This window comes from Pundamilia nyererei, unplaced genomic scaffold (assembly GCF_000239375.1).
Source record: "Pundamilia nyererei isolate P.nyererei 1_Seehausen unplaced genomic scaffold, PunNye1.0 scaffold00027, whole genome shotgun sequence".
Classification (NCBI taxonomy): domain Eukaryota; kingdom Metazoa; phylum Chordata; class Actinopteri; order Cichliformes; family Cichlidae; genus Pundamilia; species Pundamilia nyererei.
Window position 1 is genome coordinate 1412505 of NW_005187428.1, and position 15723 is coordinate 1428227.

General features: G+C 41.0%; 1 protein-coding gene across 1 annotated transcript; it reads left to right on the forward strand.

The window, feature by feature from the left end:
• The first annotated feature begins 1013 nt into the window (after positions 1 to 1013).
• pik3c2g (phosphatidylinositol-4-phosphate 3-kinase catalytic subunit type 2 gamma) lies at positions 1014 to 15604 on the forward strand. The gene is made up of 33 exons (XM_005728058.2): positions 1014 to 1056; positions 1503 to 2031; positions 2144 to 2223; positions 2481 to 2632; positions 3334 to 3448; positions 3557 to 3668; positions 4077 to 4147; positions 4311 to 4374; positions 4483 to 4608; positions 4774 to 4804; positions 5612 to 5795; positions 5933 to 6055; positions 6219 to 6347; positions 6875 to 6989; positions 7083 to 7216; positions 7365 to 7553; positions 7930 to 8023; positions 8184 to 8278; positions 9024 to 9204; positions 9344 to 9451; positions 9556 to 9648; positions 9797 to 9926; positions 10019 to 10155; positions 10243 to 10412; positions 10507 to 10663; positions 10759 to 10868; positions 10974 to 11142; positions 11631 to 11749; positions 11869 to 11965; positions 12059 to 12122; positions 12256 to 12335; positions 13337 to 13462; positions 14236 to 15604. Exons 2-33 carry the CDS (start codon positions 1594 to 1596, stop codon positions 14386 to 14388), a joined length of 4146 nt encoding a protein of 1381 aa, XP_005728115.1. The 5' UTR covers positions 1014 to 1056; positions 1503 to 1593; the 3' UTR covers positions 14389 to 15604.
• The last annotated feature ends 119 nt before the right edge of the window (positions 15605 to 15723 follow it).

Here is a 15723-nt window from a genome sequence, read left to right on the forward strand (position 1 = left end):
ATAATAGATGTGTAAGACATCATTTTGAAAGTGAATTGTGCAGAAGTAAATAAACATTTTTACCACTGCCACTATACATCCAATCAGTATGAGCACAACCAAAGGGATGAGTGAATAGTAACCAGGAAATACAGGTTTGCTGGGTACTGGTGAAATATGGGGAGTTGTGTGGTTCGGATGCATTTCTTCCTGCCCCATCGTCCCTTTTATAGCAGCCGTCTGTGCTGCGCACCTGTGTGACACATTCAGTGCCGTGCCTCTGCTTTCATTCCCACAGAAAGACGCAAAAACAAATGTCGCCGTGGCATGTAAGATCCAGCAAATCTGTATGTACAGTACAGTAAATATTTACGTGCCTCAAACTGAACTGAAAAGGCGGCTGATTAAAGGATACTACAGCGACGCATTTTAACATATGTGCGTTTTTCTTTCTTAAATGTATTCTTACCTTATGTGCTACCTGGGGACTACCTGAACATGCATGTCGTTCTCGCTCCTTTCAAGTCTTTGTGACCCACTGAAACACAGTGATCGCGTATCTCAACTTGCTCAATAGCATTCCTCCATGAGGAGTGTATTCAGTGTATTCCAGTATGTTAGTTGAACTGGACAGACGTGTTTATCCATGTTTATGATCACGTTTAAAACATTTTGACACACATACAGTAAAGTCAGAAGTGATGCTGCTTTGAAAATTAATGTCACATATGGTTTTTCATTGGTTAACTCGTGAAAAACACACACGCAAATTAAATCTAATCAGCATTTGAAACATACAATGAAAAGTCAAGATTGTTTTGTGTTTTCAAATTTTAATGTAAGACTAAGAACTAACTGGAACTAGTTCACCTGTACAACAACAGCACACGCACGCATATGTAATACACAGTTTTGTCCAGCAGAGGGCAACTTTGTGACGCGGGAGAGGGAAGAGGAGGAACAGTGGGAGGAGCTAGCAAACCTTTCCAGATTTCTTACAGGTCTAACTGGCTGGGCTTGGCTTCATTCAAGCTTTCACCTTGAACAGGATACGCGCCGGACATCAGAGCTTTTACGGTAAGCTCACAAAAATATACCCGTGAATTTGCAAAAGATAAATCTTGTTATTCACAGCTAGTCTTAACATTTTACTATAGAGGACCTTCTGTGACATGAAGGGAAAACACTACGTGATATGAAAAAGTACCAGGCTAGATTTGAGTTTGATTTAAATTCAAAAATCCCTGCTGTTCAGCTTTATACTGTCTAAAAATAGAATTTAAGTCATAATGTGTTATTTGTGGTGTCACTGATATATAACAAGGCATTGTTGTGGGCTTATTGGTGTGCTCTGTTGGATTTCCTGTTAAGATTTGAAAGCTTGTTAATAATTACACCAGCCTGAACCTTCAGATTCAGTTAGACTTTGCTCATAAAACCCGCCCTACCTTCAACAATTCGCATTTTCTAATGTAAGTCATCAAGTATCCTAACTTGTCATTATTAATAATACCACCACATAGGTTTTTTCTGTTCTGCCATGCTGTGAATGAAGGCCGTGCGGAGTGTGAAACACCAGCATCCAGAAAAACTTGTTTACATGAATAAAATGCAATGGAAAGCTCAGCTGAAACACTCCACAGAGAAGATGCGAGCGACACCGATCTCCCCATGCCTTTGAGGGACGATCTAGAAGCAATACACCTGTATGAGAGCATTGATGACCTATCACAAAATGATGGGCCTAATTTGTACGACATCCCAGAATCCCCCACTTTAACCCAGCCTAAACCTGGAAATGATATCTGGAATTTTGAGATCGGAGGTCCTGGAAATACCAACCAGCAGAGCACCATTGGTCGCCCCCCAGTACCCCCAAGATCTCCTAATCTACAAAGATGTAGGCTTCCCAGTGAATGTTTGAGAGGAGAAAAGGTCCTTCGACTTCCTCCTCCTCCTCCTCCTCCCAGGCCGGGACTCAATAAGCAGGTTTCTTGTGATTTCAGCGAGCCTCTTCAAAGACTGACTCGCTCCACAACCGTATGCAACCAAGTGAGCATCTCCAATACTCATTGTAGACAAAAAGCTCCTTAATGTTCAAGATCGAAACCCAAAATACAGAGAAAAGACTGAAGAGTGTCTCTTGTATTCTTTTCCTCATCAGGATATATGGGCCATCACACTCATAGACACTCCGGAGGGCAGCACCAAGACAATGGTTTCGTTTTCTGCTGCAACTGCCAGGTATGAAAATGACCATAAAAACAACTTGTGTGGAAATGAAATGACTATAAAATGCTTTTGTTTACAATATTCTCCTTTACTATGACAGAAATCAGGCAAACAAAATTAGTCACTGGACTTTAAATCTTATATGCTGTGTATTTACTGTCAATTGTTTTGCTACTGGACGGCTCCTCTGTAGTTCCAGTTGGTTTCTAATCGCAATCATACTTTCATTTGGAATTTTGCAACCTGTTTTTCTTCACTGTCTCTGGCAGCTTAATGTCAAAATACAAGCACACAGAAAGTCTTTACAACTCCGGTTTGGTATGCGGTCGACTGCTGGACATCAACCGTGCTCTGCTGCAGCAGGTCGAGGTGACTATCAATGTGGTGTGGGACCAAAACCAGATCCCCATTCCCACCTCAGGTAACATTTGTATATATACCAGTTCACTTGCTTCTGTTAGCTAGCAGCAGCTCCCATCCAGTGTCACAAAATACTGGAGGGAGAGAAATCCTTTAAAAGTGGCTACAATAGTGCAATTTGTACATTCAAATGTTTAAAACCCATCACTGAATTCACTGCAAAGCTTCTTCTGTCATCATGCACTGACTCTGAGATGACAGTGCAGCCATCACACATGGTATTTGGGCAAAAACGTGGGCTAAGCATCTTTCTGAGGTCTTTACTGAAAATGAGGTCTAACACAAATGTAATATTTTCTGTTGCAAAGTTTAACCACAAATCAATTTTCTTGCTTTTTGTCTGTCCTTAAGTATCTGCAGACAACTTAACAACATTTGTTTCTTCCTCCGTCTTTTGGTTTCTGTGGCAGTTAAACGAATTTAAAACAGGAAAAATGATCATAAAATGTTGCTTGTTACTCGTAGTCTGTTTTAGAAATTATGCATTATTGATATTTCTAACTTAAAAAAATAAATAAGTGGTAAAATTGGCATAAAGTGTTAACAGACTTATCAGCAGTCAAGTAAGCAGCTATTACCCAACCTCGCAACCCAGGAAACTGTGCTGAACAGGGTCATTTGTAGGTAATATCTATAAATGCTTCATAAGTTTCTTCATATGTTGGCATGTGTGGTGTCTCTGAAGTCCAATCTTTTATCCAGTGAACAGGACAGTGAAGAGTCTGATCGAGGACATCTCCCAGCTTCTAGACATCCCTCCCGACCAATCTGAGCATTGCGTATTAAAACTGTGCGACTCCGAGGAGGTTCTCCAGAAGTAAGTTTATTGCTAGATTTTACTGCAAAAGCTCATGACGTCCTCTTAAACCTGCATCGTTTAATGTGGTGTAATGCGCCCCATTCGCTCTTTCGTCTCTGCCTTTAGTGAAGAGCTGCTCGGCATGCACGAGACAATTCAGATCTACTACAAGCTTAATCTAGAAGTCCCCGTCCGACTGGTAAACATCAACAGCATCAAACGTGGACTGGCCAGAGATGTGAGTGGCTCAAGGTCCTTTTCCATTTCCTCTTACAGAAAGGATCCTTTCGCTTCGTCCCAAGTCTTGAAACAATGTACAACTCTTCCCGTTCCCTGGCCGGTTTGTTATCGTGAGAACTATTGTAGCTGTAAAAATCTCCACCCTGAGCTCTTGACTTTGCTCTGTGTAAACATGACGCCATGACTGGTGGCATTTAGCGTGAAGACGTAAACAGAATAAAGGTGAACCCGATGTGCGCTTAGATTTAAATGCATAAAAGACAAAATATGCATGTTCACTGTCGTGTAATTAGTTAAATGTTTTATATAAGCTACATATTGGATATTATTTATGGAAGTTGTCCACATATGAGCGACACCATAACCATAAAAATCCAACATTCCGATCTATGTCACCCCCTTTAAGGCTGTGGATGACAACACTGCATGCCAGCTGTTCCGGTTCCTTGCTTCTGCTTTCGTCTTCAACACCAGCAAGTAAGACAACCAGCAGCACTGCATACCACCGGCTTTGAGGAGTAGTTTCATTAACAATGACAGCTATTTGATGGCGAGACAGTCAGATGGTGTCTGTTTGCAGAAAACATGAAGAGAGCTGGTTTTACTACCACTTTGTTTACACTTTTTCCTCCCCTCTCAGGCTGAGTCTTCAGAGTGTGCTCAACACCTACTGTAGAGAGGCAAAAGAGCTCTTCAGTAATAAGGTCAGTAAAATAAATAAATAAATAAAAGCAGCTAGTGGATTTTCTTTCTCAATACATGGTTGTCCAATATTTCTCCTCATTTGTGTCTCGTCTTATTATGGTCTGCAGTCTGGGGTGAATATTGGTGTTATTGTGAGCCGTGCTCGGACCATCAGCAACCTTCTGTGTGGTGTCACGTGCCAAGAACTGGAGGATGCCATTGGCAACCTCAACAGGATTAACCCAAGACCTCTGGTAGGTTATATCACAGAAACAGAACCATCAGTATAAATAGAAGTTAGTATCACACTAACCTGCAAAATTTGCCTCAATCTCATCGTTTTTCTTGTACCTTTAAAAACCTGCAAAAAATGCCTGTTCACATTAAAAATGACAGATGTTTCATTTTTTGTGTTGCAGAGTCATGAAGAGATAAGTGAGTGTGCAGATGGTGAGTATCTATACTGGTACGTGTGTGGTTGTGTGTGGTGTATATTTACTGTAAACTTTTTGTTGTTGCTGGACAGCAAAGAAGTTTTTTAGATTATTTTGGGCGTCAGGTTTATTTCCATAAGGAGAATCTATTTGAAAGTGAAACAAGTTATTTACTCATTGACGTGTTGGTGACTGGACTCCAATCAAAAAAAAGAGAGCAGATTAGTGTCAATAGTAGAAGTGTCTGTATAACAGACAGGATGAGGCATGTAGTGGGTAAAAGATCCTGGAAATAATAGTCTTAAAGGCAGAATGATAAAATAGCAGAATTTTAAAGAGCAGGAAATAGCTTTTACTATATGTGACAGACAAGAAGATGATTGGATCAGAGTGAAGAAAGAAGTTTGATATGAAACCGAGCTCCCAACACAAACTTGCCCACCAACCTACATGGTTATGAATTTTTAGTTTTGTAACGACATGCTCAATATGCTCAAAAACTTGAAAAACATATTTGTTATTTAAATATTTACAATTTTTGGAAGACCACTGTCAGACGTATCGGTTTTGCCTCTGGCGCACAAACATGGTGCTATATGTACACTACTCTTTACTAACACTGCTTCAGTGCCATGTTTTGCATTTTATCAATGCCAAAGGAAAAAGAGAGCAAACTACAATTCTGGTATACTACACCTGTTATTGATACATCTACATAAAGCAATGACGATCATTATTAAATGTTTCAGCTATCAAATTTTGCTGTAAAGGTTCTACTAAAAAGTTGGACTCTCTTAAGTGATGTTTATTATCTGTGCTCCAGCCATGCTCATGCTCCACGAGGCGCTGCAAAAGCTGCTGCAGGTGTTTTTTGAAAACTTCCAGTCAGACTTCAGTGCCCCGAAGGTAACGAGCAGCTTGCAAATCTGTGACGTAGACCACAACCGCGACATCCTCCAGCTCAAAGTTGCTGCTCTCTACAAACTACAGCCCGTCTGGGTAGACATGTACGTGTGTGGTTATTGTATTTATATATATTTATATACGCATGCACAAACTCAATTCACGCGCTCAAGCATGAATGTTAACCACACCGTTGATATTAAATGGATTCTTCCCAGCTTTATTGTTCCTCTTCTTTTAGTTACGAGTCGTTCTCTATTTCGTGTGAGCTGACGTACGTCGGAAGGAAGCTCTGCGACAGTGGAGTTTGTGAAAATATCAGCACTGCCTTGTCACACGGAAACACAATCCAGTGTAACCGCATGTAAGATTTAGATAGTGCCCATAAGTATAAATTTTATTTTGTCACGTCCAACTTCCTCTTTCTTCATTTACAACCGGTCTAAAGTACGATAATGTAAAATAATTGCAAGACAAACAACGCGTGTAAATGAATAATATATAACCTATATGTTCTTTGTTTTTAGGATAGTATTCCCTGTTTCAATAAATCAGCTTCCCTATGAGTCCATGCTCACTTTTCGCCTCAAGGGCTCCAAGAAAGGCAAAACTGCTGAGCTTTTATCGTGGGCTGTACTACCTCTTTACAGCGATAGGTAAGTTGTCATTAAAGCTTACATCTCTATAGCACCTATAAAGTTTTTGTGTCTATTTGGATTGGTTTAAAATTCATATGCACGCTCATTGGACTTTACGAGCACTTGGAGACAGTGGGTAGGAAAAGCTCCCTTTTAACAGGAAGAAACCTCAAGCAGAACAGCGCTATTTTAGCTGTAAAAATCTAAACCTAATTGGCTGATGAGATATTTGCAGTGATGAGGAGTTGGACAGGTGTTCCTAATAAAGTGACTGGCGAGTATATGCAACTGTGAATTAAATCAGGTATTGGTGTTAACTGAGGAAACCCCAGTTCCACTATCTCTGTGTTTGTTTTCACGCATTAAAATGAAAGTGCTTCATTCTTTTAATACTTTAAAGACTCAAAACAACAGATGGAAACATGTCACTGTGCAAGAACAGTTTTCAAATTGCTTTGCATTGCATGTGTTTAAAGGCTGGTTGTGTTTTTACAAGCTCAGTGTAGTTCTGTTGCAATAAGTGTATTCTCTCTCTCTGTGTGCAGGACTCTCGTAACAGGCACCGTCTTGCTCTGTATGTCTACTTTGGCTGAGCTGTCTTTTCCTCCGTCTGCTGCCCTCTTTGACAGCCACAAACAAGCCACTGGGGTGATAATGCAGGTAAGTAATACTGGACAGCTCTGCCCTCTGTTGATCAAAAAGCAAAACGACACCACATTCCTTGACTCTTTATCTTCCTACCTTTTCCCTCAGCTTCAGTTTCAAGACCAGGTTGAGTGGGAGTATAAGAGGCCCATTGCACTCCCTGGGTCAATATTGTTCACACAGGCTTGTGAGGAACTGCAAAAGAAAATGCTGGAGGTTTCAAAGAAGCATTGTCTCTGCTTGTGAGTAGAATGACTTAATTCCTGAGTCATTTGAGAACAGGACTAGTCAGAAATACCTTGGACTACGAGTTCTCAGTAATTCTTCAAGATTGCTTCCAGGGCTTTGTTGTCAAGCAACGCATTCCTAAAATAATTTTTCTTTCACCAGTCTTACAGAGAATGAGAAAGCTTTCCTGTGGACGAAACGTCACAGCAGCGACAAACAAAGTACGTTCCTCCACCTGCTGCTGGGCGGAGTTTCCCACTGGTATCCTGAAAACCTGACAGAAATCTATACCATACTGGAGAACTGGGCTATCTATCTACCTGAGGAAGCCCTTTTCCTGCTTAGCGACAGGTACAGCGTTTACATGCGAAAATAAAGTGCTGTCACTTAGAAAAGCTGACCAAAAAATGTATACAACATATGAAAGTAGTTATCAGTTCAACTAACACAAGGTAATGACTGGGTACCCTAAAACAAGGTCAGCGTAGTCTTTGGTTCTGGCTTCCTTTAGCCTAACACTGATCGTCCTGGATCTGGAATATCATTTCTTTAATCTTCTTAATATTCCTGGCCACCTACATTATCATCATAAATGAAGCACAGCACATAATTCAAGACAATAAACAATAAAGAACTTTTGTAATAGAAACTGATGGATATCTGGTTAACGTTTCATTCATTTAAAACAAAAATGATCTGAACCCTTTCCCACTGATCTCACTTCCAGCTTTCATGATCAGACTGTACGACAGACAGCCGTTCAGTACTTTGAGCAGATACCAGATGGGGATCTGGAGGTGTATTTACCACAGCTGGTCCAGGTGAGCAAACTAACACACATTCAAACCTTTCAAAGGAGATCTAAAAAAAAATATGATGTTGAAGTAGTTAAATTTTTCAGATGATAAATTGGACAACTGGTGGCACACTTTGCACGCTCAGTAGTTTGATGTGTGATTGATGAGTGATCATTTCCTCCAGGCACTGAAGAATGAGTGGAAATTGGATGGACCCCTGGTAATGCTGCTGTTGGAGAGATCACTTAGGAACATACGCATCGCTCAGCAGCTCTTCTGGTGAGTCAGACACTAAACTGATGAGGAATAATACTAAAACTACTGTCATTTCATTCAGGTGAAAATGTTTATTGCCATATTAACATGAATAAAACTGAAAGACTTCTGTCTTTACTGATAAAATATTGATTGATTTATTACAGTTTTTCACTCTACTCGATTTTGTGATCAAATAGTGATCACATAAGAACAAGTCCATAAAAACGTATCAAATTGAAATCTTACTCCAAGTCATTTTCTTCCCCCTGAATTCATTGAATAGTACAAATAGAAGCTATGTCTTTCTTACTGTAAAGGGTTGTGTGACATGACTTAAACGAGTTTTTCCATAACATAAGAGGAACTGCAGGATTTCCCGCTAACTCTTCTCTCTTGACACTGTGCACCGCCCACTGCATAATGGGCCTCCCAATAAGAGATCTAAAGATACCAGCTGGTATAAAAATGCAGCTGCTATTTTTAGAGCTGATATCATTGAATATGATCACAGAAATATATAAAGAAGTATTTTTTGTGCACGCTAAAAGAGGTGAAATTTAGGAAACTTTGTATTCTAGTGTGTGTTAGCAAAGCAATTCTTCACTGGCTTTCACACACAGTTAAGATGCTTCACTTATCAGTCGACCTTATTTCTTTTAGTTCTAGACTCACTGTGTTTAGGTTCAACCTCTGTGATGCTTTTAGGCAGTAAGTGACAACATCATGCATGCAAAGCTTTACAACTCATGCTAGAATATAATGTCAGGCTGCTGGAGGATGCCCGCAATGACCAACACTACCAGAGCTGGTTCAGTAAAATTCACGCTGCCCTGCTGCAGTGCTGCGGCCAAGCACTGAGGGAGGAGCTGCAGCGCGAAACCAAGCTGATGGCCGTGCTCGTACAGGTGGCTAGTGGCATTCGCAGTACTGACAAGGCTCGTCGTAAGGTCCGTAATTAACTCATTGGTGCATTCACTTCCTGGCTTATAATCCTTGTAATCATCGTGTCTGTCGATGTACAAGAAATGCATTTAATTTTTTGTTTTCTTTTGTGTTTTTTCTCCCGCTTTGCTCTTTTGTCTGCAGAGTACTTTGAAAAAAACAGGGTGGAGAATTGAAGACTTCTTTAAGGATGGGATCAGCTGTTGCCTACCACTAGATCCTGCTGTCTGTGTGAATGGAGTGAAGCTAGAAGTAAGATTGTTACCCACCACATCATATATCAGTATTTTTTTTTTAATGCAAACACACAGCAACGTTTTATTTCAGGTGTTTACTCTTTGATGTGTTACTTCCAGGCCTGTAAGGTCCACAGCTCATTTGCTGCTCCTCTGGGGATCCCATTTATCTGCATTGACCCTCTGGCCAAGAACTACAATGTTATCTGCAAGGTGAGCAATGATATGCAGTTGGATCGATCCACACTGTGTTTTTGCTTGTTGTCTTCCAGGGAAATTAAATCTGTTTCAAAACTGCTATTACACAGCTCTGAATATTAGAGGACACTCTAAGGAAATCTCAGTTAAACGTGTTGTTCAGACAGGAGATGACCTGCGTCAGGACATGCTGGTACTTCAGATTGTCCGTGCGATGGACAGAGTGTGGCTCCAAGAGGGACTCGATCTACAAATGATCACCTACAAGTGTATTTCTACAGGCCAAACTCGGGGTCAGTATGATAGATTTGTTTGTGCTTTTGAACGTCCATAAATAGTCTGGGAATTTGTGTTTTTCCAAAGCTTGTTATTTTATGCTTGTCAGGTCTGGTGGAAGTGATACCAGAGGCAGTGACCCTGGCAAAGATTCATAAAGAGTGGGGCCTGGGTGGAAGCCTCCGAGAGGACACTCTGGAGAAATGGTTTCACATGTTTAACAGAACTAAGGAAGACTACGAGAAGGTTAAGACCATCTGAAAAGCCTTTTCTTAACGATGCACTGTCACTGCTCCATCTTTCTCGTGCATAACACTTTCTGTTTATATGCAGGCTGTGATGAACTTCCTGCACTCGTGTGCCGGGTGGTGCGTTGCTACCTTCATCCTGGGCATCTGCGACCGCCACAATGACAATATCATGCTGAAAAAAAGTGGGCACATGTTCCACATTGACTTCGGGAAGATAATGGGCAATGCACAGATGTTTGGAGGTGTTAAAAGGCAAGTCAGCAAGTCAAGCAAAGCAGCATTTTGAAAAAGGACAGAGTGCTGTTATGTATGAGTCAACAAAAAACATTTTCCTGCTCAATAATAGGGACCGGTCTCCCTTCATCTTTACATCTGAGATGCACCACTTCATCACTGGTGGAGGGCAGAAGCCTCAACGCTTGCATCGCTTCGTGGAGCTCTGCTGTGAGGCTTACAACATAATCAGACAGCGTTCTGCACTCATACTCAGCTTGTTGGAGCTTGTAAGACTAAATAACACTACAGTCCATTTTTAACTCTGTCTGAGAACGGAAAACATCCCGTAAAACAGGTTTCTACCCATTGTGTATATTTCCAGATGCTACATGCAGGAATGCCAGAACTGAAGGACTCTAATGACTTGCAGTACGTCCAGAACAACCTCAGACCTCACGATACTGATCTGGAGGCCACCTCCTTCTTTACAAAGTAATGTGACGTGTGTGGCAACGTCTTCCTAAGAATACATATAATCCTTCCGCAAATAAACAAACTTGCATTTAATTTCTGCTGTTTGTGTTACACCCGTGGTAGGAAGATCAAGGAGAGTATGGACTGTGTTGCAGTCAAGTTTAACTTCCTGGCACACAACATTGCTCAACCCAAGACAAAGGGCACCCTGCCCCGGGAGAGTGCTCCTGGTCCTGCTAGTAACATTCAGGAAGCTGTCATTTTGGGATACTCTGCCAAGGGAAAAGATGTGGTAAGCCTGCAACTGCACTTTGGCCTCAGTAACAAAACAAACCATTATAAAATAGATTTTACCTGATGCACTACAGGGCTGTTTATTAGGCCCAAATAGCTGGAGAAGGCAATAAAACACTTGGAAGTGACAGCAAATTCACACTTTTTTTTTTTGATTGTTTGCTGTCACTTACAGCTTGTCAGAAGGCAGTCTTGTGCTTATAAAGTCTTTCCCAAGGGTTGGGTGAGGAGTATTTGTAAGCATTTACTACTCTTTGATCCGAAGAGCTGTCCTGATGTCAAGTGCTTCTTCTTCTAGTCACATTCAGTCTATAGTAGAAATAACAGCAAGGATCAAGGATTCAGGTGTTTGCAAAAATGCAGTGAAAATAAAGGAGTTTGCATATGAGCAGTGATTTAAGCTACTAAAACAATCTCCCTGGAAGCTTTTAACACAGTTCCTGTAGTCTCTATCTAATGTAATAATTGGTTGTGTTTGATTTGCAGCTCTATGACCTAAGGATAACCATTGACGATGGGTTTCTGACCAGTGAGAAAACATTTGGACAGTTTGAGCTGATCCATAGGGAGCTGCAGAAACACTTTATTGAATCAACACTACCACAGTGAGTGAATAAATTAACATAAATCCTGCTCTCGTGTATTATATTTTGTTGCACAGCTCGTTCTCATAGTAATTACATAATTAGATGCATGACTTCGCTTCCACTCCTTTGCTTCCAAGGTTTCCGAGCTGGTACCAGATGTCATTCACGCCAGGCAGGAAGATGTCTCTGCTGAATAAATACCTAAAAGAGCTTTTTGAAGGACCTTGCAAAGGAGTGAGTTTCTTCCCTGCTTTAGTAGTCCTTTGTGATTAGCTGTTTTCCCCATTAGAGCTGAACTTGAAAAGTATCTCAATTTGCCACCCGCAGAATGAATTTGTCTGCAGCTTGTTTCTGGATGGTCCAGGACATAACCGAGGTCCAAAATGTGCAGGTAAGAACAATGGAAAAAATATGTGAATGTGAGCGTTGATTGCGTGGTATATTGAGAAAAGTGTGATATTAGTTTATTTATAAGAAATTCCTTTGCTGTGATCTAATTGCACTTGTGTGATTATCTGTTGCAGAAGAGCAGCCTCAGGTCCAGCTTTACATTACTTACGTCAACTACAAGCTCTCTGTAATGATAAAACACCTGAAGAACATTGTGAGTTTCATTTATTCTTATTACTGTCCCGCAGCATTTAGCAAGAGTAAAGCATGTATAGTTAGGGTTCTATATCAGATATATACTCACTGGATACTACATCAGGTTCACCTCATTAACTTAGTCATACTAGTATGAGGTTGGACCGTCTTGCCTTCAGAATTCCTTAATTCTTCATCACATAGATTCAACAAGGTGCTGGAAATAATCCTCAGACATTTTGGTCCTGTTGACATGATAGTGTCACACAGATCCACTTTCATGTTGTGAATCTCTCATCCTGAAAGTGCTCGACTGCACTGAGATCTGGCGCCTGTGAAGGCCATTTGAGTACAGTGAACTCATTGTCACGTTCAAGAAAAATGTTTGAGATCATTTAAGTTTTGTGTCACAGTGTGTTAAGCTGTAGGATCCTTACTTCGATCGTGTCCATTACACCATCATGAACTACCAGAGGTTATTCTCCTCTTATACCAACCAGGTATTTGTGTCCTAAGAACTGCTGCTTACTAGATTCTTTATCTTTTTGGAACCTCCCCTATAAACCATAGAGAAGGACATGGTGAAAAAGCAGATCAGCAGTTTCTGAAACACTCCTGTCTGGATTGAGTGATTGTCTGTGGCTCAGGAGATAGAATCGGTCATCTACTAATTGGATGGATGGTGGATCGAATCACCAACCTTCCGGTCCATTCATCGGAAAACAACTAGTGTAAATGCTAGATAGCCATAAAACAAAGTGCTTGTATGAATGAGGCAAGTTCTTTGAGTTTTGAGGTAGAGTAGAAAAGTGCTTTATAAGAACCAGATCATTTACCATCAGGCACCAAGAACCACCCCACATTCAAAGTCTCTTAAATCACCTTTCGTCCCCATTCTGAAGCTCAGTTTAATCTTCAGCAGTTTGCAAAAATGCATTAGTTGCTATCATGTGACTGAGTGTACTTGTGGCACGTGCTCATTCTCCTCTGACTTCCTGTCCATTCGCCTCTCCTCAACAGAAGCACCCGAACGGTTCTAACCCTGATGCCTATGTTATCACACACCTGAGGCCAGACCCTCGGAGGCGCTCCAAGAGGAAGACAAAGATTGTCCGCAATAATGTCAACCCCATCTTCAATGAACTGGTAGTGCCATCATTCCTCCTCTCTATCCATGATTAGACACAGTCAAGACATCTTTTGGTACCTAGCTGTATTACAGGGTAGCTTGTACATTTATAATCTTTTTCCACTAGTACATAGTGGCTTGGCTTGGCTCAGCTCCACTAAGTTTTTGGGTTTTCCATTAGGTGGTAGTACGTGGCACCAGGTGCTTTTTTAAATATCTACATGGCTGGGGTTCCAAGCTATCTGAGGCAATCCAAAAATGTGATCGACTGAGTAGCGTCAAGTGGAAAATCAGCTAATAGTACTTAATACTTTTAGTCTGCGTGCCTTTCACATGGGTAATTTGTTTTCACTTAAACTTCTAAACTGAAGTGCTTAGTTTAAAAAAACAACAAAAAAGAAATTGTGCAGTACAGCCACAATCACAAATTTCACCTAATATGATGATGCATCCTTGAACCCTTGAGCTGGATTTTGTCATCATGCATTAGCTGTCACATGTACAGTTAATTGTGATGAAAAAAAAGTTTGTTTTTCTTTTGCTTTGTGTTTTGAATACTTCTTCAGATAAATTGTTCTCACTCTGACTTATAACTAAATGTATGAATGTGTTTATATATTTCATTATAATGAGAGTTCCTTCTGTGCTGCTGCAGTCTGATTTACAACATGATCTTTGACCCACTAACCATCATATTCCCACAAATTTATAGCCTCTTATAACCTCTTATTTAGAATGATAAAACCACATCTTAAGCTAGGTAACTAAAGTGTCTCCTTCCTACTCACAGGTGGAGTACACTTCGGTCACACAGCTGAATGGGATAGTCCTGGAAGTGGTAGTAAAGAGCAAGAAGGCTTTTGTGGCTGCAACTAACATAAAACTGGACAAAAAGTTGCTCAATCAGGAGCTCTGGTTCCCTCTCGGAAACTCTGCTATCTGACCTCAGAGCTGCACTGCAGGCTTACTGCCAGCAGGGGGTGCAACCACATCAAGTGAGGGACCACATTCATGGATTTGAGAGGGAGATGCCTGAGAAGAGGAAGAATGCACTGTATACAAAACTGCATGCCAGTTATACCTATTTATCAGATGCAACTTAATCCCATTCCAGACTTGAAAACACTGCCAGATGGGAGTGTGTGGATAAAGTTACAAAACAGACTGAAAGAACACAGCGGACTGTTTACTGTGTGACACTGAATTTATTATTTCTACATTTTTATCGAATGAAGGCCTTTTGTTCACTAGTTTTTCTAATGTTACTTTGGTGATGGATGAAGAAAACGTATTTTTTAATCACTGTGGCACTTTCGTTTGCACTTGACTTTGTTTTTACTGAGAGCAAAAAGCAGACCTTGTAAACGTGTACGTCGCCGAGGCTGTGGACGCGACAGATTAAAGAGGAGGTGATGCAGCACCGCCGGTTTGTTACCTGAGTGTGTTTGTCCCCTCAGGCTGCGTCAGCTGCACTGTCCTTGACCAGTGGGACTGGAGGCGTGAGGGGGTGAGGGAGAGCGTGTGAGCAGGATGACAACTCTGCCTTTTTGGCCCGTGGGGCTGAGTTAACACTCGCCCCCTCACCAGCCTTTTGCCTTATCCATCAGGAGCATTTGAACACCGATTTAGCACGTGTGCACGCAAAGGCAGACAATCACATGATGACAAAAAAAAGAAAGAAAAATAAGACGCGCACACTTTCAAGGCACAACCAGGTCTTCGTGTTATCTTAATGCTGTCCTTTCTCTTGACAGGCCTGCTGACCCATACTTTCCTCTGCCTCATTCATAGTGATTTAGTGGCGAAAGAGGATAGAAATAGACTTCCCTGAACTGGATCTGGTTAAATTATGTATACCTCTGTGAATCTTATTTATATTATTCCCTGAAGGGTCTCTAACAGGGAAGTAGGGCTGTAAGATGGTACTCTTTAAAAGCTGTGCTCGTGGAGTATTAGTTTATCCTGGCGCTACACATCCGTTTCAGGCCTGATATATTGTTTTTCTAATCATTAACGATAAATACCTCCTTCCCCCACAAAAAATGTTGTGGATGTGCAAGACCCTTATACAGCATGTGCAATCAAGTTTACCACATAAAAAAGAAAAGAGATCAATCTACTCCTCTAAAATCATTACTCTAGGAATGTCTCTATTACTTTAGAGATGCAAGGAGAGAACTATTATGTGTGTTTTCAGACTCACTGGAGCCTTCTGGTCTTTTCTTCTGCAGCACTCAGTTGCAGGCAGTGGGGAAAAATAAATGCACTTCTATTTTCT